The 24,543-nt window shown below is 36.2% G+C and overlaps 1 protein-coding gene and 1 pseudogene across 1 annotated transcript; both read right to left on the bottom strand.

Annotated features, from left to right (window-relative positions):
* Window positions 1-5,317: 5,317 nt before the first annotated feature.
* LOC107047920 (membrane metallo-endopeptidase-like 1) lies at window positions 5,318-20,157 on the bottom strand (the record flags this gene model as incomplete). The annotated part of the gene is given in 16 exon segments (XM_015270842.1): window positions 5,318-5,829; window positions 6,616-6,902; window positions 7,984-8,051; window positions 8,185-8,236; window positions 8,344-8,402; window positions 9,750-9,847; window positions 9,932-10,108; window positions 10,178-10,268; window positions 10,557-10,650; window positions 11,450-11,585; window positions 13,776-13,880; window positions 13,991-14,149; window positions 14,203-14,390; window positions 19,496-19,579; window positions 19,736-19,995; window positions 20,098-20,157. Coding segments are annotated over 16 exon segments (2,082 nt in total). The 3' UTR covers window positions 5,318-5,628.
* Window positions 20,158-21,233: 1,076 nt separating this feature from the next.
* On the bottom strand, window positions 21,234-23,250 carry LOC114841671 (annotated as a pseudogene).
* Window positions 23,251-24,543: the final 1,293 nt, after the last annotated feature.

Here is a 24,543-nt window from a genome sequence, read left to right as displayed (position 1 = left end):
CGCCGCGACTTCCGAGATTAAGGAATGAAACGGGGGGTGAAGGATGCGGAATTTAATTCTCCATCGAACAGCATTGGTTCCATTCTTTAATATTAATTAGGAGAAACGAGACGATTTTTTAATTAGCGGGCGAATTAATGGGGAAGCGCTCTGCGCCGAGAAACCATTAGGTTTTTCATAGCGCCGCGACTTCCGAGATTAAGGAATGAAACGGGGGGTGAAGGATGCGGAATTTAATTCTCCATCGAACAGCATTGGTTCCATTCTTTAATATTAATTAGGAGAAACGAGACGATTTTTTAATTAGCGGGCGAATTAATGGGGAAGCGCTCTGCGCCGAGAAACCATTAGGTTTTTCATAGCGCCGCGACTTCCGAGATTAAGGAATGAAACGGGGGGTGAAGGATGCGGAATTTAATTCTCCATCGAACAGCATTGGTTCCATTCTTTAATATTAATTAGGAGAAACGAGACGATTTTTTAATTAGCGGGCGAGTTGTCAGGAGTCACTGCGCCGAGAAAACATTAGGTTTCTTATAGCGCCGTGACATTCGTCGCAATATTAATTTTTTTATTGCAGAGATTAAGGGATGAAACGGGGCGTGATGGATGGGGAATTTAATTCTCCACTGAACAGTCTTTGTTTCATCCCTTAATATTAATTAGTCGGCGAATAAATCAACTGAAAAACATAAAGTAAACATTGAGTACAAGGAGGACAAAAATCCCCCTCCGAATCTGTCCCTGTCACAGCGGGACTGCTACTGCCGAGTTACTCATTTACCGACAGTTCGACCGGGACGCCGCCTTTCCCGTGGGGTACCAACTAACATTTTTGGCGTCAGTCAAACCCCCCGATCCGGGCCTCTACTCAGGTCTATCCTCTTTGAAACCGGCCCTTAGAGTCCTTAATTCATAGCCTTCATCACAGTTCTTAGTTGCCGAAGCTCGAAAGTTCACGACTATGTNAAGGAGGACAAAAAAACCCCTTCAAACCTGTCCCTGTGACAGCGGGACTGCTACTGCCGAGTTACTCACGCACCCGACTCACATTTACCGACAATTCGACCGGGACGCCGCCTTTCCCGTGGGGTACCAAGAGAATCAGAACAAGTGATGCCATCTCTGCGATACACTGAAATGAAAACTCCTAAGGTACCTTCCTGCAATATCATATTGACGGTAATATACCGACATTTTTAAAGACCGACATTTGTCGGACTAAATGAGGTTTCTTCGATTCGAAATTTATACTTGCACAGTATGTCCAAGGTATAAACTCAGATGGATGGAACAATTATCATAATGATACGATAGAATTATAAAATCATGAAGAGTTCAGGTGTTGTATTGCTTATACCATGTATAACTCTTTTTGTCGACCTGTAGAGTATCGTAAATTAATTAAATTAGCAGCAAGAACATTTTCACTTGACTGCGATAGCACAACTATTAATGTCTCACTGATTTGAGGTTGGTATCTATTCCGATGAAATTGAAAGTAAATTCTCCTTTTTCGAAAATTGACTGCTGATTATCTTGGAAATGAATAGAATTATAAGCAATTATTTTTAGTGAGTATAATACTTCCACGTATCATACTTCCAAAAAACCATCCAGGTAGGAACAGTTGCATTTGGCTGAAGCATGACAAAGAGAGTTGCAGGATATAATTTGATACCATGCAGTCGATTCACGAATAAAAGGAAATATAATCTCACTTTTTGGTGGAATACTCGGAATCACATACGTATTATTCGAAAATTGATTTTAATGTACATTCTCACTGAAGGAAAATTGTTTTATTCGCTTATGTGTAATTTTTTATTCTTTTACAATTTCAAATTTTGTGAGAAGACAAATTTGTAGAACACCATTTCAGTAAACAAATTATTGAAGCGTACAACTGAATGTCCCATATTCAATGGGATATGAACGGTTATGAGACTATTATCAATTTGTACCAACCATAGTGATAGAAATGTTTAATTATGAAAAAGGAGCTTTCTGAAACTTTAATATGACGAAATATGCTTGTTTTCAAAGATGTCCACCGTTGACATATAGATATTTTGACAGCGTTTCGTTGCGCACCGTATGGACCATGAGTATATTTGAATTTTGGCGCTTCTATTGATATGTCACTAGCAAAGTGGCGGTCGTGGGGGTCACCCACCGCCGCGTATACCTGGAAGATATTCAATGTGCGCTTTAGGGTACTTTTTCATGTAAACTGTCTCTACGACACTCTAAAGGATAACAAAAATTTGTCTAACTTTCGACTAATTGTAGACGGCTTAAAGATATCCGTCTGTTATCAGTTCGCCATAGGATTTGTAAATTGGAAGACCATGAAGATGTCTTCAGGGCCTCTATTCAACAAAAATTTTTAGACATCTAGTTGTTGCCAACTATCCCGAAATCTATTTGGTGTCTAAAAGTTGCGACATCAGAAATTTTTATAGTTGTCCGTTAGTTACGTTGTAGGGATATCTTGTAGTATGACAGGGACAAGGGTGATTATAAATATATTGTTCATCTTCGTTAATTATGTATCAAAAAAATATTTTATTAAATGATTTTTCATTTTACAAATTGTCAAAAATACATATTTTATTTAAAAAAATGAAATTTTTCCTTCCATGAATTGAAAAAGTGAATGAAATAGAAAAAACTTAGTCCTTTTGCTAGGAATTTCTATTAGAGATCAATGAGAATGCGAATCAAATTTTATTCAAAATTCTCTCTTCTTAGCTTTTTTTAGCATTTAGCTCTTTTAATTGAACATCTCTCTCTATTTCTATGAACAATTCAAGACTAAGAGAATCTCATAAACTCCGCTGTTTCTTCTCAGTTATTTGAGTTCACGTTTCTTATTATTCTAATACTAAATATCCGAAATAAGAAGATAGAATTCCACGATTTTGTCTAACAAATAGAATAAGTTTACGAAATCATGAACGATAATTTTCTATCAGATGAACGTGTATTTAAAGACCACGAGATTATTTTTGTAATCATTCTGTTTTTCCACTTTGAGCAATTTTTCCATTTTCTTTTTTGAGTATTATTAATAAATTTAATTATCGTATGCATTTGATAATAGTAATAGTTTTGCATAATGCGTAATATTCATTCTAATTCTTACTAGCGTCGTTCATTGAGACACTTACAAATAACAAAAAAATAATTACTCGACAGAATCAATTACTCTCCCGTTATTAGTCCTAATTTAAACTAATCTGCAAGATGAACCCGTAATTTATTAATTTTTTAAAATGATATATGCACATTAAGTCAACTTACGATTTCATAATCTGTATTGGGCGGTATTATTGTTTTCATTTGTCATTTCTTCCTTATTTCTCATTTTCAGACATGAATGACATCCTCTTTAATTTTTCTGACGAGGCGAAACAATACATAAATACATTGTCGTCAAATTGGAGAAAAAGAAATACTTTTTCTCGTACCCCTCCCCCCCTTTCTAATTTTCATGCTGTTCGCCAGGTCTTCTCGCTCGTCACCTACGTCGAATGGCTCCTCCTCTTCTTGCTGCCCGAATTCTGTCACCATAGCGACGGAGCCATTCAGCAACTCGTCCTTGTCGCAGTTGCATTAACTATGGTCTCTGAAATAGGTGTATGAATTTAATGCATCAAAGAACCATATTCATACTATATATACGCCACGGATTAATTATCAACATTACACATTTCAGCATACCAGTGATAATGAAAATGACTCGTAAGTCAGCGGCTCTCTCCGTTCCGCGAACCCCTGTCCATGAAAAATGTTCACAGAGCTCATCCGTCATTAGCTACTCCACGGCGATGCTAACAGCTTGCTTATAATTCGCTCCACCGAGCTTTGTGATGAGAGCTCCGAATTGTTCACGAATTGCTTGATTTTGTTGAAGAGACTGGCTAAATTCCACAAGTGCCCCCCTTTCATTGAATGGAAGAACAGGTAGTAAATTCAATTCATTCGTCACTCTGCGACCTTGCTGGTCACGAGGCAAATGCTGAAGAATCTCTGTGACTTGGCGGTTCAGAACCTCTAAAGTTTGAGCACAGTAAACGCAACATCCTTGAGCGTGATCTGGTAGAGCGTGATGACCTTCAGAAATATTTTGAGGGAGATTTGGTATCCTTATTTCATGACGGTTTACTATATCTTCAGCTACCTGCCTTTGGGGGACACGTGCATCTTGTGGGAGCTCGTTTCTGACGTTATCGCGTGGAGTAGATAAATCGGGTACATGAAGATGTTGTCGATCTGGGTTACGTGAGGCTGGGAACTGGAGTGTGGGATGGCTTCCCAGATCATTATTGACCGGATTGTGGACAGTCCTTTTATTCGACTAGATATCCGTTAGCACTTGTCCCTGATTTCGCCGAGCGTCTGTAATTTCATCACTCGAAGGCCCACTCGCTTCAAAATCCGTATCTGATGATTCTCCCTGTTCTTGCTGCCGCTGGCGTAGAATTTGATTGTCTGCTGGTTGTGGGTTTTCAAGCGATTAGAAAATTGGTTACGGGTTATTCCTTCTGAGGCGTGCAAACTGAGATTGGGTACCTTTGAATTGTGTGGCTGCGAGATCGAGACCAGCGAGCTGCCTGGCACAGCTCTCGAAGGATTGCTTATACTGGTAGCTGATTCGTCTATAGGGGTCACCTGGTGTTGTGGTGTATTAACTCCAGTACTCATCGTTCGCGCCGTTGGATTAAAATGGCTCCAACAGGGATGGGAGAGACTGTGAGGAACATCGGGAATGCGAGTGGATGCGGACCAACGAAAGGTGATATGTTGTCATTTGTGAAAATTTTCTTAAATTATTTGCGAATGTTCTTAAAAATGTTTCAAAACGGTGTAGATGTCCGCGTTGGCTTCTGGCAAGATCTGCTTACCTGTTCGTTATTGTTTACTTGAGGTTGAGGCGCAACGCAATTTTGTTATGATTATTTGACCTTTTTAAAATCATTGTTGTTATTCTGAGGAGGAGAGAGGAGACTCGGTTCTATATGGTGAAGAAGGAGGGAGGCATGTGTAGATGTAAAACAAAGAAAAACTTTTGTATCAAGAAAATAAAGAATTGAATTACTTCAAGATTAAGATACAAACTTTAATATTTACCTATCGGTAAATCTGAAAAATATGAGCCTACTATGCTACCATATATTACCAATATTTTTGATAAAGTGAAAGACATCATTTGTACACAATTCATAAGTTCTCAAAATTGCCGGAGAACTATAAATAATCTACTACATTTTAATGGAAATAGGTTATGAAATAATAATTAAAATGCAGTGAATTAACTTTTCCTTTTCTTTATTCATTAATATCGCACGAGGAAGAAATGTCTGTACTCTACGGACTGCTCCAGCAGACTAAAAACTAGTCAAAAAGACCAAAGGTATATCGTCACCTAACGACAAAGAACTCTCAGTTCTTGCTCCCTATGGAGTCATTGTTTATGTTTATATTAACTCTCCAGCACTCTCTACGTCGATTCGTTTTTGTACGCATAATTTCCTCAAATCAATTCTCAAAATTGAAACTTATATTCTAACACATTTTTCTTCTAAAGCTCATCCAAAAAGCAATGTCGCGAAAAATAATAAGTCATCTGTCGTCATTCAAAGAGGAACTTCTTTTTTCCCAAATGGTACATTTTTTCGCCGCATTCATGGGACTTCCCACTGTACAACTGAAAGCTGCGCCAAATCTTGGAACATTACTAACACCAACATTTACCCGAAGTTCCGGTGGACTGTGTACGTCAGATTCATCTTTATAGTTGTCAGGTGTAACTTGACAGTGTGTCTGAAAAAATAAGCTCTTGAGAATGAAAAAAGCCCAGGTATAGGGGAGAGTAGGGCAAAACGGATCCCTAAGGCAGCCCGGACCACTGACTGAAAATTGGTAATTTTTTTTTCTTTTTTTCAAATGAGGAACACTGAATGTGTTGAATTAAAAGTGAGTTTCTTGGATCCTAATCACAGGGTTTTTATAGACAATAAGTGTCGTTGAAGCGCAATTTGATCAAATTTGCTGATCACCTCAAACCACAAATGGTTTTGTTTTTGCTTCCGAATAGAAGCAAAACAAAAAAACAAAAGCAATATTTAATTTCATGGAACGAAATAGTATTCAAAAATCAATCTCTACACAGCTTGACACATTTCAGTGTCACCACATCAAATTCTTCAGACTGAGGTTCTTAAAACTGGGTTTATATTACGTGGCGACCACATGGCGGGCGACTACGAATACTACGAACAAAACATAGAACAAAGGACAAAGAGAAAATGCGTTCCAAGTGGTCCAATGTACTGGTCCTTATTTTTCTGAAGTTAGTCTCCGACAGCCGGAGTTAGAGTAAAGATCGAGATGTATTTTCTACGTATGACTGAATAAAGAGTCACAGTCAAATTAAATTCACAGTTATTTATTCAATCCTACCCATAAATCCAATAAACAAAAACACCAATTAAAACAAATATTATTAATTTTCTGTCTCAGGAGTCCGTTTTGCCGCGCGATCCGCTTTACCCTCCCCTGCGTGAAAACCAATTGATGATTCACTCTGAATCGGTAGCGTATTTTTACCTGAGCAAAAGCGATGAAGAGCATTTGGTCATCAGTAAACTTTTCGAACCCTGGGAGCTTCACTGTCACATTCGCCTTCCCAGCCTGTTTCGCACGGTCGTAAGAAGCCAACATTAGTTGAGTTGCAATTAAATCCGCGACATTTTCACTCATTGTTTGAGCAACCATCGAATCCGATTTGAAATAGTTTCTGAATTGATCCTCAATGCATTCTAGTTGAATCTTGTAGTTAAAAAGCATAAAGTAATCTCGTACAGGGTTTCTAGTTGATGTTCTATCTCTTATTCCTGACCATGAAACCATGAATAAGTCAATGTCTATGCTGATTTGACTTAATTTATGCAAAAGTTCCGTAACATTTCATTCGTGAAAAAAATTTTTGCAACAAAAACAACGACAATTTCCTCCACACCCATTATTCCTGAGGTGCAAAATATCTGCCGTTAAATTATCCGGTTGTTTCATTCAATTTTCATTCCCTTTTGAAGCAATCTTAAGTGCAAAAAAAACGTAAATCAGAATTCCATAGCGAAGTGGAAAAACGGTTTAAGTCGACGCATCTCCCAGGCGGATTTTTGAAGAATATTTCCCAATCTAAGGCAAATAACGAAATTTTCATAATTACATTTGTTGTAGCTCTCAATCGGCTCTACAAAAAAGGTTATAATAAAAATTTTGCTATCTACCTTAGATTCTGAGATATTCATTGAAAACTGGTCAATATTCAAGATTGACTTGTACCGTTTGACCACTTCGCTACTGAATAGATCGATAACGTTTAGTTCGCAATTTTCAATTTGATAACTCGCATTTTACATGAAATTATAATGCTTCCGCCTCTTTAGCAAGCAAATTGCCCTTGATTGATGGAACCATGCTACTTCCATTAATTGATAAATATACAGTACAACCATTTACTGAGATTCCATTTAACACATAATCACGAATGATACTAATTTAAAATTCCAAGCATTCAAGGGTTCAAATTGGGCATCATGAGCTCACAAACAATGGTACTGAGTGTATAAATCACAGGTCTCAACGCTGAGGAGAGTAAATTTCGGTTAAAGTAATGCGGCTACTGGTGATAATAAAAATGGGGATACGTCGTCAAATAGTGAGTTTGATTCGAATCGAAAAGAGAGAGGGACATCGGGAAACCTCGCTAGTTACAATTTACCATCCGTAAATACGTGGAATATCGAATAATTTACGGACGGATATAATGCAATGAGACTAACTTGTCGGCAGATCACATGTCAACAATCCAATTGGCGCTGAGAAAATTGTTTTCGGTTTTTTGGGGAAGTTTGTAGCGGAAATTTTGTCCACGGATCAAAAAGCGTATTATCATTTATTCGAACCTACCCTGGTTATCAAAGCCATGACCTATCTCATGGCTGATAGTGTTTCCTAACGCTCCGTAATTTACGAAACTGTAGAAAAATATTATTAGTTATTCGATTTGAGTGGTGTTGTCATTTAAAAAAACAATGTTATGCCAGAAATGAAACAGGGCATGGAAAAATCTTTTTTTTTTGTTCTCTAATTAACGTATTGTCTACTCACTCAGGTGCCTCTGAGTTGAAAAAAGGTAGGTGAAAAAATCCTGCTGGGATATCTAGAATGCAGTATATTTGAGAAGCCACGATTATGGATCAAACAAATTTCGCCTCATCAATCGACATATTAATTGGCATGGAAATATTATATCGTATCTGCACTTACTGGCAACATTCCAATCACGGTGGTACGCAGCTGTCGGCTGCAGTATGTGCATGAACCATCTAAAAAGGATAGGATTCCAATAAGAATGAAAGTTCATTTTCTCACACATACGAAAACATTTCGTAGAAAACAGCTAGCTGATTCGCTAGAGAAATCTACACAGAGAAAAAAATTATTTTTGCCAAATATTCATTTACTTGAGAGAAGCTTTTCTTTTATTTAAATCGTGTTTCTCCAATCTAGTCATTCCCAGGCGAGCCTGATTAGGTTTCAATTATGACAATCATGTTGCTCTAGAAATCCTGCAATGATTATTCATTTTTCAGAATTTTTTTTATTTTCATAATTATTGAGGGAATTCACTCAAGGTCGTAACTAACATGTTATTTTTCGGCTTTCGTAAACATCTTCCGTAAACATTTTCCAATTGAAAAATTTAGGCAGGTTCCAACCTCTGCAATGAACATATTTTTTTTTTTTACTAGAAAAATCTAAAAATTTGGGTTTCCACCCCCGATCACCCCTTTGCCTTACTTCGAATTAGTCCAATCTTTTTTGGGGGGTTGAGGGGGTGCCCGCGAACATTTTCCAATTGAATAATTTAGGTTGTTTCCAACCCCCAGAATGCTTTAATGATTTTAAAATAAATACTTCTCCCAAGTAAATGGATATTCGGCAAAAATATTTTTTTTCTCAGTGTATTGGATTTCAATTGATCTTCTATTGAAAAGCACTGCAACTTTTTTATAGAAATGGACGATCGAAACCTATTCATTTTTACTGTAAAAATTTTTCCATTGGCGAAAGCTCGCAGGACAGCTGGATTTCATTTCTCAATAGAATCAACGAAAAATGAATAGAATTTCCAACAGATCTCCAATAAAAATGTAGCAGAATTTTCAGTTATAATACCCCGAGACCTTCAAAATTATCGGAATATTTCCCGATAGCTTCATTGGAAACAAATGAATGTGTCAAGTTTTGCAGGCTAAAATTTATTTTCATTTCATTTTAATTTATTTTTCTGCAAAATTGACACTTTTGTTTCTTTGCAGGGAAGTTCGAGGGAAATATTGCGATTAATTTTGAAGGTCGAGGGGTATTCGGCGGAGAATTTTTCGGGACTGAATTTTGGCCAAGCGGAGCACAGTATTCGAGGGCTTCTTCCAGCAAAACACCCAATTGGTTAGAAATAAATGAAAAGCTACTATGCAATTATCAGATGGAATTTCCAGAAACTAGTGTGCAATTTCCGAAAAAATTTGATAACAAAAGAGTATCGTGCCCTCGAATACTGCGCTGTGATTGGCTAAAATCCAGTCCTGGAAAATTCTCTAGGGAATATGTTAAATTTTTCTATGATTTTTTGTGCGTCCAGATATCACTAACGCATAAGATTTCATTACCTAGACGATTCGGAGCGTTCAGCGGCCAAGGAGCCGTACTTCTTCTCAAATCTCCGAAAATTCAAACGATTAGTCACATAGTCATCACCAATATTGAGCTACATATATTAATGAAGTTAAATTCCACATACTTTTTTATTAAAGTTGTCATAGATTTCTTGTTTCATAGATTTCTTACATACATTTTCATAGTAGCTTTCAATTTCTGTTCTATTTTGAATCCAATCTGGACGGCCAATGAGAATTTCCATTTTTTCGAGTTTCCTCTTTAGGGCCGATTTAGAAGAATTGTCCATCAAATTGGATTTTTCAATTTGATATATGAACCCTTCTTTAATATACTTCACGACTTCTTGTACCTGAAAGCACCAGGATTATTGAACTTCTGGTGATAATGAAAATTGATATCTTCTCGGAATAATATTTACTGCTTTTTGGTTGGTCTCCGTGAAGTAATGTTCGACAAACCAATGTGCATGCGCCTCGTACATTGTCGTTGCGTTCATACAATCCAGCCAACTAGAATTTATGAAGTTATAAGTATCACCTATGAGGCCCCACAATATCACACCCTACACTGTTGAAAATTTTTGGAAATTCTAGCAACAGTTGCATTTGAAATTTTAACGTTGTGAAATTGAATGCAATTTAATATCAAATTATTAATAGTTCTTTTATTCACCTTGAAAATTCAACAGAATTGAGTTTCTCATGTGAAACGATTATTGATCCTTGAATGATAGCTTGAATTTTCAAACTCATTATGGTAATTGAAAATTATACTCAATTGTAATTGGTCTGACTAACCGGAGCAATTTATCCAACTCGGAATCTTCATCACCTGTTTCTTTGGGGGCCTCACCAAAAATGCGATTCACAAATTGCCAGTGGATGTAATTTACTGCAACAAATTTCGCTATTATATTGTTATAGAAAATATGAGAAGATTATTATTACATTTACATCAGGTATGAAAACTGCTTATAGAATAATATCATCGACTTAATTTGCAAAATTCGCCTTATTTACAGGAATTAAGGTTTCACATTGAAAAACTTTCGAGAAAAATTTTCCGTAGGAAAGTATTCTATAAAAATCCTGGTCATCTTACAAAATGCTTGCAGAATGTTTTGCCTCATAGAATTTTCCGAGAAATCCGAATTTCTCAAAATTTTCCGGTTGAGGGCTCAAGAAATCCTACGAAAGATTCCGATAATGACAGTGGGACGATCCTATACACTGATAGAACGGTTTAGTCGAACAAACGAGACTTTTTAACTATTACCACGATTCGTTAACTATTAACGAATCACGGGAACAGTTAAGAAGGCTCGTTTGGTGCAACTGAATCGTTCCATTTTTTCTATCAGTGTAGATATGCTTCATATCTGGATCTACCACTCTTTACAACGAGTATCGTTGACACGGAGAGAAATGTTCGAAAAAAATTACGCAACTCACAATTCACTCACCGATTACGGAATCGACTCAGAAAATGTAAGGGACGATGTCGTAATTTTTCACAGGAGATTCAAATAAAAATTACGGAACGCTCCGGAAAAATTCAGTGACAGTTCCGTAAAATTTCCTACAACCACATTTCGCAGCGGAATTACGGAAAAGATACGTAATTTTATTGAATATTTCTCTCCGTGGGATATTATCAGATATTGATGGGAGAAGATTGAATAATTGATTACCAATTGTTCGTTTAGTGGTGTTCCTCCATATTTCTGGCAACGAAAAGTAATATTTTCTATCGATTTCCAGCGTTATACCACCGGGTATTTCACGGGTGGTAAAGGCCCAACGTTGAATCATTTCTTTCCAGTTTACCTGTATCGAGTAATAATCTCAGAGCTTCGAAATTACTGAATTAGTGAAAGAATCCGTGTTTTACTACAGTTGCATTCGAACTGTGACTTTCTCTCTCTACCCAGTGGAGAGAAGTGCAGTAGAGGCTTCGTATTAGATACCTCTCTATAAGATACCTCGCGTTCCGAGTGGTCGAGGCCTACCCCTACTCCCGGCACTTTTATACGTTGAGGAACTACGCGATGGTAGTTACATTGTAAAGTATTTCAGGCGTTAAGGAAAATATTTTATTAGGGTATTTTATTAAGTTAGGATTAAGACGAGACGTAGGATTAAGTCTAGACGTAGAGTTTTATTGTTTTATTACGATAACGCTGTAGCATCCTCATCGATGACGCACGACCCCCTAGCTGACCTACGCTGCCACGTTTCGGGAAAACTTCCAAATATGGAAATGGCGAGTGAGGCCCAGAAATTGCGTGGTAGTGGGGGAACGCTAGGAGGAACAAAGGTGTACATTTAAGGGATGAGGGTGCAACGGGGAGTGCAGTTCATTGTCGGGAACTATTAGACGAACATCGAAGTCGAAGACGTAGAAGTAGACGAAGTCCTCGTCAGAGGCATTAGACGATTTAACCGTTTTTCTTAAAGTGTTTTTTTAAAATAAACAATTGTACATAAACTATTTCGATTAAAGTGTTTAGAATTATTCAGCTGTTTTATCTTTTAAAAATATACCCACATGTTTATATTCCGTGGGCTTCTTATAAGATACTTATGGCCCCGGTCATTTTTCAACGGGGAGAGAGTAGTTATAAGGATCAAACGGTGTTAACCCTTCAGTGGTCGCGCTGTGGTCGGAACGCCGCCGTTTAAGTTATTTTCACGATATCTCTAAAAATGTGATGAATTACGCTTTGCGTATTTACGAGTTCCTCAAATGATGTATCCTGATGAAATTAAACACGGTAGGATTGCCTTGCACTGACAATTTTTTCTCAATTAATTTTTTTGTCAAGTGCGGTTAGCGGCTAGCGGTGTTGCCGACCCTTGTGATAGTCCCAAGCAACGTATGCGGAGGGGGGAGTCGCTGGCCAGTGATATGTTTATAGTGTCGTATGGTTCTGGCAACAGTGCGCTGGAGAATGTGCGGACCGCGCAGCGCTTACAACGCGACCAACGACGTGCGGCGAAGGCGTGCGACTACAGAAGGGTTAAGAATCAAATGGGAGGGACGAACAAAGTGAGGAGGGTCCAATGACCTTAAGGGGGGTCACACCACTTTTTTCAAGTGATGGAAATATACATCGATTTTTTTTACATTTTTCCCATCGAAAAATCGTAATTTTTCGTCTGCGATTCTTCTCGAGTCCACCAACATCAGCTGCCCTTCTATCACGCGGGGTTATGTTTAGAGAGAAAGGGGAACGCGAGCGATACAAATTTAAAACATTAAACACATATAAATTGATAAGTTATCGATTTTCATTCAGTAAAAATGAAAATTTCATTTAATTCGGGCACAACGAGCGAGGTATCTTATTTGAAACCCGTCGATCCCTATTCTTCTCCTCTCTATGGGCGCGCATAGTGGGGGCACAGGGGTTCCCGGGTTTCCACTCTCCTACTGTCTTTAAGGTAACTCATACGAAGCCTCTACTGTACTGAGATATCCTTAACGTGAGAAAAAATAATTCATCTATTGGAAATATTTTGTTTCCCATCTGAATTTCGGGAATTGTTTTCCTAAAAGCTGTTATAATTTATTAGATACTTTAATTGAAAAAGTCGAATTATTTTCAATTTTTCCGGTTAGGCAGGCAATTGTAATTTAAGAAAAACAACGCGCTGCGGTGTGTCCCTCGAAAAGAAACTGCACATGCGAATTCAAATGATTTGTGATCTTGTCATGCCCTCACGGGATATATGACACAGGGAACTTGCATGGAGCAGTCCTTCCGAATATCTTTGCGCACGAATTCATTATAACATATTGCTAGCAAAACGGCAGAAATAAAAAAAAAATTGCGTCATCTGACAAATAATTATGCACTAGGAAGATCATGTCATGAGGATTCATATAAAAAGTTTTTGGATGAAAAATCAACTATTTGAGGTCCCAAACGTCAAATGAAAAAAAGAAGGGAAAATCATGCGGATTCCCTCCTTCATTCATTTTTAGAAAAGTTTTAGTAGGATTTAATATTCTACCACAGTTTTTGGATCAGGTTCTGATTGAATTTTCTTTTCCCATTCGAGAATAAATGTTGTAAGATTCTGCAACTGCAACTTCCACTGGCTTCCATTCTCTCTTGCCTAAAAATGATCTTATCCATTAAAAAGGCCCGAGATAAATTTGTCACCTTCAGTTACCTGAAGGCCTAGGGAAAATTGAAAGAGACGTGATAACAATTTAAATTCATTACCTCTCCCAATTTCTGGTCAAAAATAAATAGATCGTCGATATCACTCTTTAGTTGCGCCGCAGAAACATTGGCGTGATTATGACGAATGATTAAGTCGACAAGATATAAAATTTTGGAATTATTGAGAATCTCATTGTCCATGGGGGGAAGCATGCGCAGCTAGAAGTTTGATGATTACGTTAATCAATCTAGGATTCTTTTCATGAACTCACCCAGGGCCCTTTTGCGCCAATAAAATTGTAGAATGCGTAATAAGTTGTCAAATTTTCGAAATTGGCATCGACTTCTTGCCATGAACGGTCATCTTCCTTCCAGTCATGAAAATTCATGGCCATTGGCCAGCCACCATTGCTCTCAAGAAATGATGCGATAGTATTGACTATACTTGCATTACGAGCAGCTACAATGAACGAAGCGAAAGTATATTCTTTTAAAGTAGCTCTACCCTTTTGGGGTTATATTTCAATTCAAAGATTTTTTAAAACTACAACAAATCGCCTAACAACTCGGTGTGATTCGGAATCGTAATTTTTTTCATTTAATTGTCGTTCAAGTTTTTCTAAAAGGAAATGTTGAAAATCCATTATTTAACACAGGGTCTTATGTGAAAAACGCTGAATTTATCACAACTCCGGTTAAAACAAAGATTAAAATCTAATTTTTTTCCTAAAAACGAGAAAAAAATAATAAAAAATATTGGGACCTGTTGGATAACGATTTATCGTTTAGTTTTTTTTATTATTAATAATACTGGCAACAGGAATAGACATGACAACAATGACCATGTGATGGCGCCCGCTCCGCTCGTCTCCAACTTCCCGTATGATCGTACGGCGTTGTCACAGTTATTTGCAAGCTAGTCAATTGAAAAACTGCTTATGTGCACTTTATTTAAAAAAAATTGAGATAAGATAATGCTTATGCTCATGACCTCTATGATTTATTTTAATAATTTAGAGCTAGAAATACTGATTTTTAGAATGTATTTTTTGTGAAATAGACTCAATGACTCCAGCCGTAGGGGTAGAGCTACTTTAACCCTAGTTTGGTCACCTGACGGAAACTTGCGACTCTGGTCACCTCCGCGGGGATTTGCCGCCGTGTTATTTAGGCTCCAGCGTTGCCGAATTCATTCTACACTGCCCGAGCGCGTTTAACGAGTTTCCAGCAACGTCGCGCAACGGGCAATTTCATTTAACATAGGAAAAAATTGTTCAACTGTTGGAAATAATTTTTTTTCTTCCAGAATTTGGGATGTAATATTAAAAAAACAATACTAAAATTTTCCAGATACTTTAATTGACGAATTCAAATTTTTTCGGATTCTTCCGGTCAACCAGCCGGTGACAAGACGAAAAAAACGACACGTTGCGGCAATCCCTTCGCATGGTGACCAATCTAGGTTTAAGGGGTAGCAGCATGCCGTTAATTTTCGAAGTTTTTGAACAAATTTTCTGTTAAAAGTTATCGATATTTTTACAAATAAAAACACATTAATCTCCAGGAGGCGATGATGAAGGTCTATGCGCTTTGAATGTTGAAAATATTAATAACTTTGAGCATGAAATTTGTTTGAAAATTTCGAGGAAATGGAAGACTTCTGTATTACCCCTTAAGGGGAGACTACTATGAGTTTTAAAAGTCGTGGGTTATTGGAGTGAGACTTTTCATACGTTGAAGATCCATTATATAGATCTGAAAAGAAATAGTTAGTGCAAAAAAAAAATTTTTTTTTATTGTTCGTTTTCTCGAAAACGCTTAAAATGCTAAAAATAATCCGGGGCCTCCAATTTTTGAGCTATAAAAGAATTTTTTTCAAAATTTTCGAAAAAATGAGTGGAACAACAATTACAAGCCGGTTTTTTGGAATTCGACTCCTACACAGCTGATTTCGTTTTTTTTTTATATAAAAAATTCACTATTTGTGTAAAAAAAACAAAAAAAGCAAATTTAGCCCTGTAAGAGGCGAATTTAAAAAAAATTAGGTCGTAATTGTTATTTCACATATTTTTCCGAAAGTTTTGAAAAAACAAAATCCTTCGTAGCTCAAAAATTGGAGGCCCTGGACTGTTTTTGGCATTTTAAGCGTTGTCGGGTAAACGAACAATAAAAAAATTGTTTTTTGCACTAATTATTCGTTTTCAGATCTATATAATCGATCTTCAACGTATTAAGTCTCACTCCAATAACCCACGACTTTTAAAACTCATAGTAGTCTGCCCTTAACCCTAGTCTGGTCACCTGACGGGAAAATGCGACTTTAGTCACCTTCGCGGGAGAGTGCCGCCGTGTTATTTAGGCTCCAGCGTTGCCGAATCCACTCTACACTTCCCAGGCGCGTTTAGCGAGTTCCCAGCAACGTCGCCCAACAGGCAATTTCATTTAACACGGGAAAAAATTGTTCACCTGTTGGAAATTTTTATTTCTCCCAGAATTAAGGATACAGTATTGAAAAAAAAATACTAGAATTTTCCAGATACTTCAATTGACGAATTCAATTTTTCTCAAATTTTTCCGGTCAAACAGTCGATGGCAAGGTGAATAAAACGACGTGTTGCGGCAATTCCCTCGCATGGTGACCAGTCTAGGGTTAAAAAGAACCTTTCCCTTAAGGCGAAACCACTTAAGGTGGAATCCCTGTGTTTATAGGAACTTATAGAATTGTGTGTTCTCCGGCAATTAGTATTTTTTATTTATGAAACTACTTCATTGACTCAATAAAGCAATGGTCGAGTGGATACAGTCGTTTCATATATAATTAATAATAGTATTGTGTGTATAATTAATAATTGTATGAAAAAACACAATTCAAAAAGCTCATACAGACATAGGGGTTCCTGTTCCCCTTAAGATATATCCCAAGACAATCGGACCCAAAAGTTAGTCCCTATGGAATTCCGAAAAAACTTGTAAATAATTTAATTTGTTGCATTCTCATAAGCTATTGAGTTTTTCTATGCTCATGTGTTGTTGATGCAGGCAACAATAACTGTTTGAATCAAGTAAGAAATTATTTGTTAATTAATTTTTTGAATCAAATAAGGAATTGCACGAAATTTACATTTTTTACAGTTAAATATTGCAGAAACTATGTAGTACAAAATTTTACAAAAAATTCAGCGTATTCCGAATTTATCGATCTATCACGGATTAGTTTTTCAAGAACATGGTAGGAATTTTTTTCTCATAAAACGGAAAAATCGAGTTCGGTGGGACACATAACCACCGTTTGACCTAGGCCTCGCACGCTAGGAGTCCGCATTATTATTTATCATCTCCTAAACTGTGTAGTACAGCTAGTTAGCATTTCTTCAATAACTGCGGACTATTTGAAACATTATCTATGAAAAACATGGGGACAATTTTAAGAAAAACACGTTTTATAGGGATATACGTTAAGGATATCCAAGCATCTTTTACAGTTTGGTACAGATCACACTCTATACATCCAACCATTTTCAATCATTAAATTTGCTAATTGAATTGTATGAGAAAAATCAGAAGTATCAGAACCTATATGGCCGTACCTGCAAAATTTTCGAGATATTTCTACTTATCTGTATTTTTCAAAAAATCGTTGTACGCTCTCTAGCCTTCGCAAAAATGGAGATATCAACTTGAAATTTGGACCGGATCTCCGTCTTATGATAAGAACGGTTGGGATTGAAACTGGGCTGAATCGGTCCAGCAGTTCCGGAGATATTCTATTTTTTATGAAAGTCGATTATGTGTAATATCTCGAAAACTAGTGGACCGATTTCACTTTTTTTTTTTCAAAATATTCGCCTTGTTTTTTGCTTCCGAATGGAAGTATTGTAATGGTGCTGTTTTCACATTTTTCAATTTTGATTGGAAATGATGTAGAATGGTCTGAAACATAAAAATACGAAGTTTGGCGACCATGTCTGTCGGTGTCAATGTCCATTGCCACCTTTGCGGTGGTCGATTTTTGGAAAATTGAAAATTTGGAAAAGATCTGAAATTTTGTCAAATTATAGACCTTAACGAGGACTAACTCTATGCAAAAGTTCAGCCCGATAAATCAAATAGTTTTTGAGAAAAAGCTATTCGTTTTTAAATCGTTTTTCGCTAATATCTTCGAAGCTAGTCAACCGATTTCAATTTTTTTTGTCAAAATATTCCTTTCGATGCCTTCTATCCGAATCAATCAAAACATATATACCCGTTCATACCAAGTTTTCGAGATATTTCCGTTTTTCTGTTTTTTCATAAAAATCCTGGTAATTACTCTAGCTTGTACAAAAATTGAGATATTAACTTGAAATTTGGACAGAATCTTCCTCTCGTGATAATAATCCGTCCTATTGAAAATGAGCTCAATCGCATGAGTAGTTTCCGAGATATTTGACTTTGTCTGAAAACCTTTCATGTGCAATATCTTAAAAACTACGCAACCAATTTCAATTTTTTTTTCAAAATATTTGCTTCGATGCCTTCTATTAGAATCAATCAAAACATATACAGTCGTTCCTACAAAGTTTTCGAGATATTTCCGTTTTTCTGTTTTTTCATAAAAATCCTTGTAATCACTCTAGCTTGTGCAAAAATTGAGATATCAACTTAAAATTTGGACAAAATCTTCCTCTCATGATAACAATCCTTCCTATTGAAAATAAGCTCAATCGCATGGGTAGCTTCCGAGATATTCGACTTTCTCTGGAAACCTTTTATGTGCAATAGCTTAAAAACTATGCAGCCGATTTCAATTTTTTGTTCTCAAAATATTTGTTTCGATGCCTTCTATCCGAATCAATCAAAACATATATACCCGTTCATACAAAGTTTTCGAGATATTTCCGTTTGTCTGTTTTTTCATCAGGAGGCAGTTATTTCCACTGACATTGTTGATATCTAATCTGAGCGGGTTTGGTGTTTCTATTTTTTTCTTTCTTTAATAGTATTATTACAGATCCATTCGGAAGCTTACTACCAATTGGATTGGTAGAAATGAAAAAAAGAAAAAGAGTTATAACACATAAAGTAACGGTCAGATGGCTTCGGCCAAAAAATCTAGAACCCCTGCTTGTTTTCCTTGAGTTTTGCAGTTTTTTTTGTAATTTCCATAAGATCACAGGTTAAATGACCACTTTTCCAAAAATTCATAATAAATTAACCATGTTCCCCAGCAGTCTGAAACTTTGCACACGCCTTTTCCATCATTTAAAGAATACGTAAAAAATAAAAGAGAAAAGTGGTTGCTTTTTTTCTAACCCTCCGGGCTCGCCCGATTATCCTTAATTGATTGTTTACGGTTCAATGTCGAGATTCAAATTCAGACCTGCACAGTCTAAATAATAAAATTGTAAAATGTCCGAAAACTTAGAGTCAAATGGGGCACAAATGAAAGCTCTGATGTTCGACTACAAAAGTAGAAAAACATTTCACTGGAGAAAAAATAATCAAAGTAGTTGGATATCCTTAAACTTAAATAAATAGTAGGAAATCCTTAAGTGTAAGTAGAGTTCACAATTTTCGAATACTGACCGATGTCCATACATGACTGATAGAACGTCTTCGCTTGCTGAATCGGAAGAATATCGGTGACTTCCGGCGGGCTCTCCAGCATACCTGCACGCAAAAAAAAGGTTCATAGAAAAACGTAGAGAATTCGATGGAATTCGATTCTAAAAGTCTTCGCTAATTCCGCTAATTTTTTTTTCTCATTCATTCATTCACACATTCAGTGAGCAAAGAAGATAAAGTAGAATAGAAGAGTCTTAGTACTTTTCAGAAGTTTCTCGTGCGCGCGATGTGTGGAAATGGAACGATCCCAGAAAGCTACATAGTCTGGAATTAGGTTTTTGCTGGCCCAACCACCACAACTGTACTTGTAGAAGTTTTCACATGGGTCGACGGTTTCATTCATTGTTTCGGCATACATCTGCGCTATCTCTTGACATTCCTCTGTGAGACAGACATGTGGTTTCATGAGCTCAGATTCCCCAGGCAATGGCAAAGCTACAGCTAAGACTGCGAATATTATCCTGAAAGCAATTAACCAGAAGTTCCCAAAATTCGAAATTCTTCAATCAGTACGGATATGAATTCCGTGGATCATATATAATGAGAAAAAAAATTAGACTTACCATAATTCCGGGAAAGCCGACATTTTTTGGGTTAAATAAAAGCAATCGTCAAGCAATAGTTGCTGTAACTGGAGTATTTGTGAAAAAAAACACTATTTATTCAGTAGAATGCACTGGTAATGTCCCGTAAATGTTGCAATAATAAAATGAAACAATAAAATTTTACTTCGAAGTGGATTATGATCATCGCTGAAATGTTAGACCGAGGCTGTTACAATTTTATAGGTCCATATAGTCTGACCGTGAAAATCTTGAAAGGGAAATTAAAGAATTCTTCATGATTTTTCATTTTCAAACACCACATAATTTTTTCATAATGTTCCTTCTAATTCTTCATAATTCCTATTTCCAAAACTAGTAGAAAAACCGATGTTCTGACCATACATCTCGTGAAATCATTTCAACTATCCGCTGAATCTCCCGCAAACAGATGAACTATGAACTCGGAAGAACTCCAAGCACTGTTAGAAATTTTTTGAAATTTCAGTCACAATGTCATCTGAATTTTCAATGTTGTAAGTTTGAATTAAATTTGAAATGAAAACCTTCACTACATTTCTCATTCATCTTAAAAATTCAAGAAAATTGGGTTTTTCATGTTAAAGAATCATTGATTTTCCAATGAAAGCTTGAATTTTCAATAGTTTGAAAATTCAGAGAAGTTATTGCCTGAATTTTCAAAATTTTCATGGTTTTTTAGTACTGTATGGACCTGAAAATTGAGAATTACTTGGATATTCAAGGAATTAACTTATTCGTCAATGAAGAATTCTACAGAAATTTCATGGAACTTTGTCATTGTTAAAAATTTCAAGCTTTTTTACTTGAAATTTCAAGAGTAATTTTCTAACAGTGAGTCTGCGAAGCAAAATAAATAGTCATCCCGAAGGAATTAAAAATAGTATTAGAATTGACTCCTTAATGAATACACGGAGAGAAATATTCAATAAAAATTACGTATCTTTTCCGTAATCCCGGAGCGAAATGTGGTTCTAGGAAATTTTACGGAATTCTGACGAAATTTTTCCAAAGCGTTCCGTAATTTTTACCTGAATCTCCTGTGAAAAATTACGATACCATCACTTAAATTTTCTGAGTCAATTCCGTAATCGGTGAGCGAATTGTGAGTTCCGTAATTTTTACTGAACATTTCTCTCCGTGCATGTAAATATTACTTTTTTTTTTCAGAATCTCTGAGCGTGGTGACGTCTTCAACCTTCAAGCCTTCACCTACCATTTCTATACAACTATGAGCGATTGAAAGTATTAATTCACAATGTAATATAATGTGCATTCCGAATGAATAAATACGAGAGTTTATAATCCACCGATTGTCTTCTGAACTTCTCTTTATTCTTCTTTCGATCCTCAATAGCATTGTCCAGAGCCCCAGAATATCGCTTCATAAAATCCCAATCTTCATGACATTCTTTCATAATTCCCTCTTATTTTTTCATATTTTCTCTTTCCAAAACCTTATACTATCAATCATTACAACTATCCGATAATACTCCCCAGGTGATTCATGTCGGAAGTTCGCGGAAGACTTCTATTATCGATAGCGGAAGCACTCAGAGTCTGCGAAGTAAAAAAATCCAAATCAAATAAATCGAACACAAAGTCACTGATTGACTTTCCCGTAAATGTGCGAATATCACTGTTTTTCTATAATCCCTGAGCACGGTGACTTCTTCAACCTTCGAGCCTTCACCTATCGACTCTTTTTTTGTGGATACTGATCGTCTCTATGCAACTATGAAATGTTCAAAGTATTAATTCAAAATATAATACAATATTCTGTTTTTTAAATAAACATTAGCATGCATTAGCAAGGATTATTGAGAGCTGCTTGTTCCGCAGGTGTGATGACGACTAATCTCGGATCCATGGCAATCCAGCTGTCGTGAATAATCTGATCCGCAGTCCGACGCTTCGTAACTTCTGGCTCCAAAAGATTTGTCACCAACTTTTTCACTTGCTCACTGAAACTGTCAGCCACTTTCTTCCGGAACTTCCACGAGGGACCACATATCTGCCGCTTTTGGATTGTATGGAGCTCCTCGCAGAATTTCCGGCGCAGCGTATATCAGGGAACCGCAGAATGTATCGCTCAAGACTTTTTTACCTCTTGAGTCGATTATATAACGTGCGAAACCAAAATCCGTTAATTTCACGTTATTATTGGCTGTCAGGAAAACATTTTCACATTTTATGTCGCGGTGGACTATTTCCATTTCGTGGAGGTACTGCAGGCCTTCAGTTTATGCAATGGAAATTCAGAAATCGTGTGTATTTTATCGGATGACACAAAAAAAGGAGAAAAGAAATATTTTTTCTGGCTAGAGGATCAAATAAATCTTTATTAATACCAAGAGAGGCTAGATAAGAGTGACATGCCGCCCTATGAGAGATGATTCCCGCCCGCGAAAATTTTATAGAAACAGCCGGATCTGCTATAAAATTCTATTGGACTTCTATTAGAAATTCTATTACACGGAGAAGAAAGTGGGAAAAAAATTACCGAACAAATCAAGTAATTATGAACTGAACTCGATTTTGAGTACTTTTTCACAGTATCTGGGGGAGAAAGTGCCAGACGAATAGTGAATTTTTTCTCCGTTGATCCAGGAAAATTCAATGAACGTGAGGGTAATTTCACGCACGAAAAAATTCAATAGAAAAACCCAACGAATTTGTTAGAAAATTTGATTGGATTTCTATTGAACAGTCTATTAGTGATAAGTTTTTGGCCAATTCTATTAAAATGTTCAATGCAAAAAATCATCTAGATTTCGATTTTTCTATGTAACTTATTCTCTTCGGATCTTTTCTACAAAATTTCCTCGGCTCAAATTTTCTCCTTTTTTTTTCATTCTATTTTTCCTTTCTTCTCATCAAGAAAATCAAACAAACAAACTGGAAAAATTGAAGCCGAAGAAATTCTATGGAAAATATTTCAGTAGAATCAGTTCTACAGAAAAATCAAATTCTATTGACGTTTTTTTATAGAATGTTCCAACAGAATCGGCCAAAAACTAATAAGAAGTTCAAGTTCGTCTTCGACGTGTCCCCAATTTTACAAGCCAGGGGGTTACTCTGCTCGGGTTCATTACTTGGAGTGTATTCACCTAGGAACACCAGCGGAAATGTCATCTTTTTCATAATTTCGGAATAATTAACTTACTTCATGTACACATGGGTGACTTTTGCTCAGCGTCTCTTAATATTTCGAGCGATACAAAATCGTGATACATGGATGTAATCGAATTCATTCTATTCTTTCTAAAGAGAAGAAAGAACACAAACACGAGAATATCTCACAGAAAAACGTAACGAATTCGCTAAAAAAGACTAAATTCCTCAGGGAATTTCTGATTCATCTTGAAAATTCAATAAAATTAAGTTTTTCATTATGAATGATCATTGAATTTTCAATGACAATTTGGATTTTCATACCTATCGCAAAAATTAAGAAACAGATTGAAAATTCAGAAGGAAAATTGCCTGAATTTTCTTGATTTTTAGTCATTTTTATTGTCGTATGAACCTGAGAAATCAAATTTCATTGAATATTCAAGAACATTGACTGATTTATCAATAACAGGATCAATGGAAATTCCATGTAAATTGTTTGTTGTTAACAATTTTACGATTTTTTACTTGAAATTTCAAGAGTAATTTTCCAACAATGTAGAATGTAGAATGTTCTCAATAGAGAATAAAAATCCCTTTATTATATTCAAAGACTCATCCAATAAAACCGAGAAACGTGAACGTGGAATATTTTTCGAAGCATAAGACATTCAAACCCTTCATCTCCGCATTCAGCTACTGCTCTTAAGCGTTCAATAATCAGAATCCCGAAATATCTACCCAATATCAATTTATTTCACAAATTTTTATTTATTTCACAAATAATTTCTCCCTGAATGGTGTTCAAAGCCACATCATTGAGAATTCACGCATCAAAAAATTTAATAGAAAAACCGAGCGAATTGGCTAGACAATTCTATTAGATTCTATTGGATTTCTGTTAAAATTTTCATCAGTTTTTGGCTGATTCTATTGAAATGGTAAATAGTAAATATTCTGTAGAAAAAGTCAATAGAATTTAATTTTTCTATACTATTTGCTCTATTGAGATACTTTCTGTATATTTTTTGGGCTCGATTTTTCTATGTTTTTTTGTATGATTTTCTTCATCATTCTTCTATAAAAAGGAGATGTTACGCGTTTATTCCCAAATGTTTGAAAGGGAAATAGCATACATGGTGATGATAATGATACTGATTTTGGTGATAATGTTAGTGTTCGTGGTTCCCAACGGAGTATGTATTGATTCTCAATTGAAGTTTTCATGGATTTCAACGATTTTTTCAAGGTTTTTTAGTGGAAGTTTCGATAGATTTCTATGGCAAATCCCAGAAATCTTCGCTTCCTAATGCA

Source organism: Diachasma alloeum, unplaced genomic scaffold (genome assembly GCF_001412515.2).
Source record: "Diachasma alloeum isolate Michigan unplaced genomic scaffold, Dall2.0 Dall_scaffold_78908, whole genome shotgun sequence".
Taxonomy (NCBI): Eukaryota; Metazoa; Arthropoda; class Insecta; order Hymenoptera; family Braconidae; genus Diachasma; species Diachasma alloeum.
Note: the sequence above shows the minus strand (reverse complement) of the source record. Positions and strands in the feature narration are given on the sequence as shown.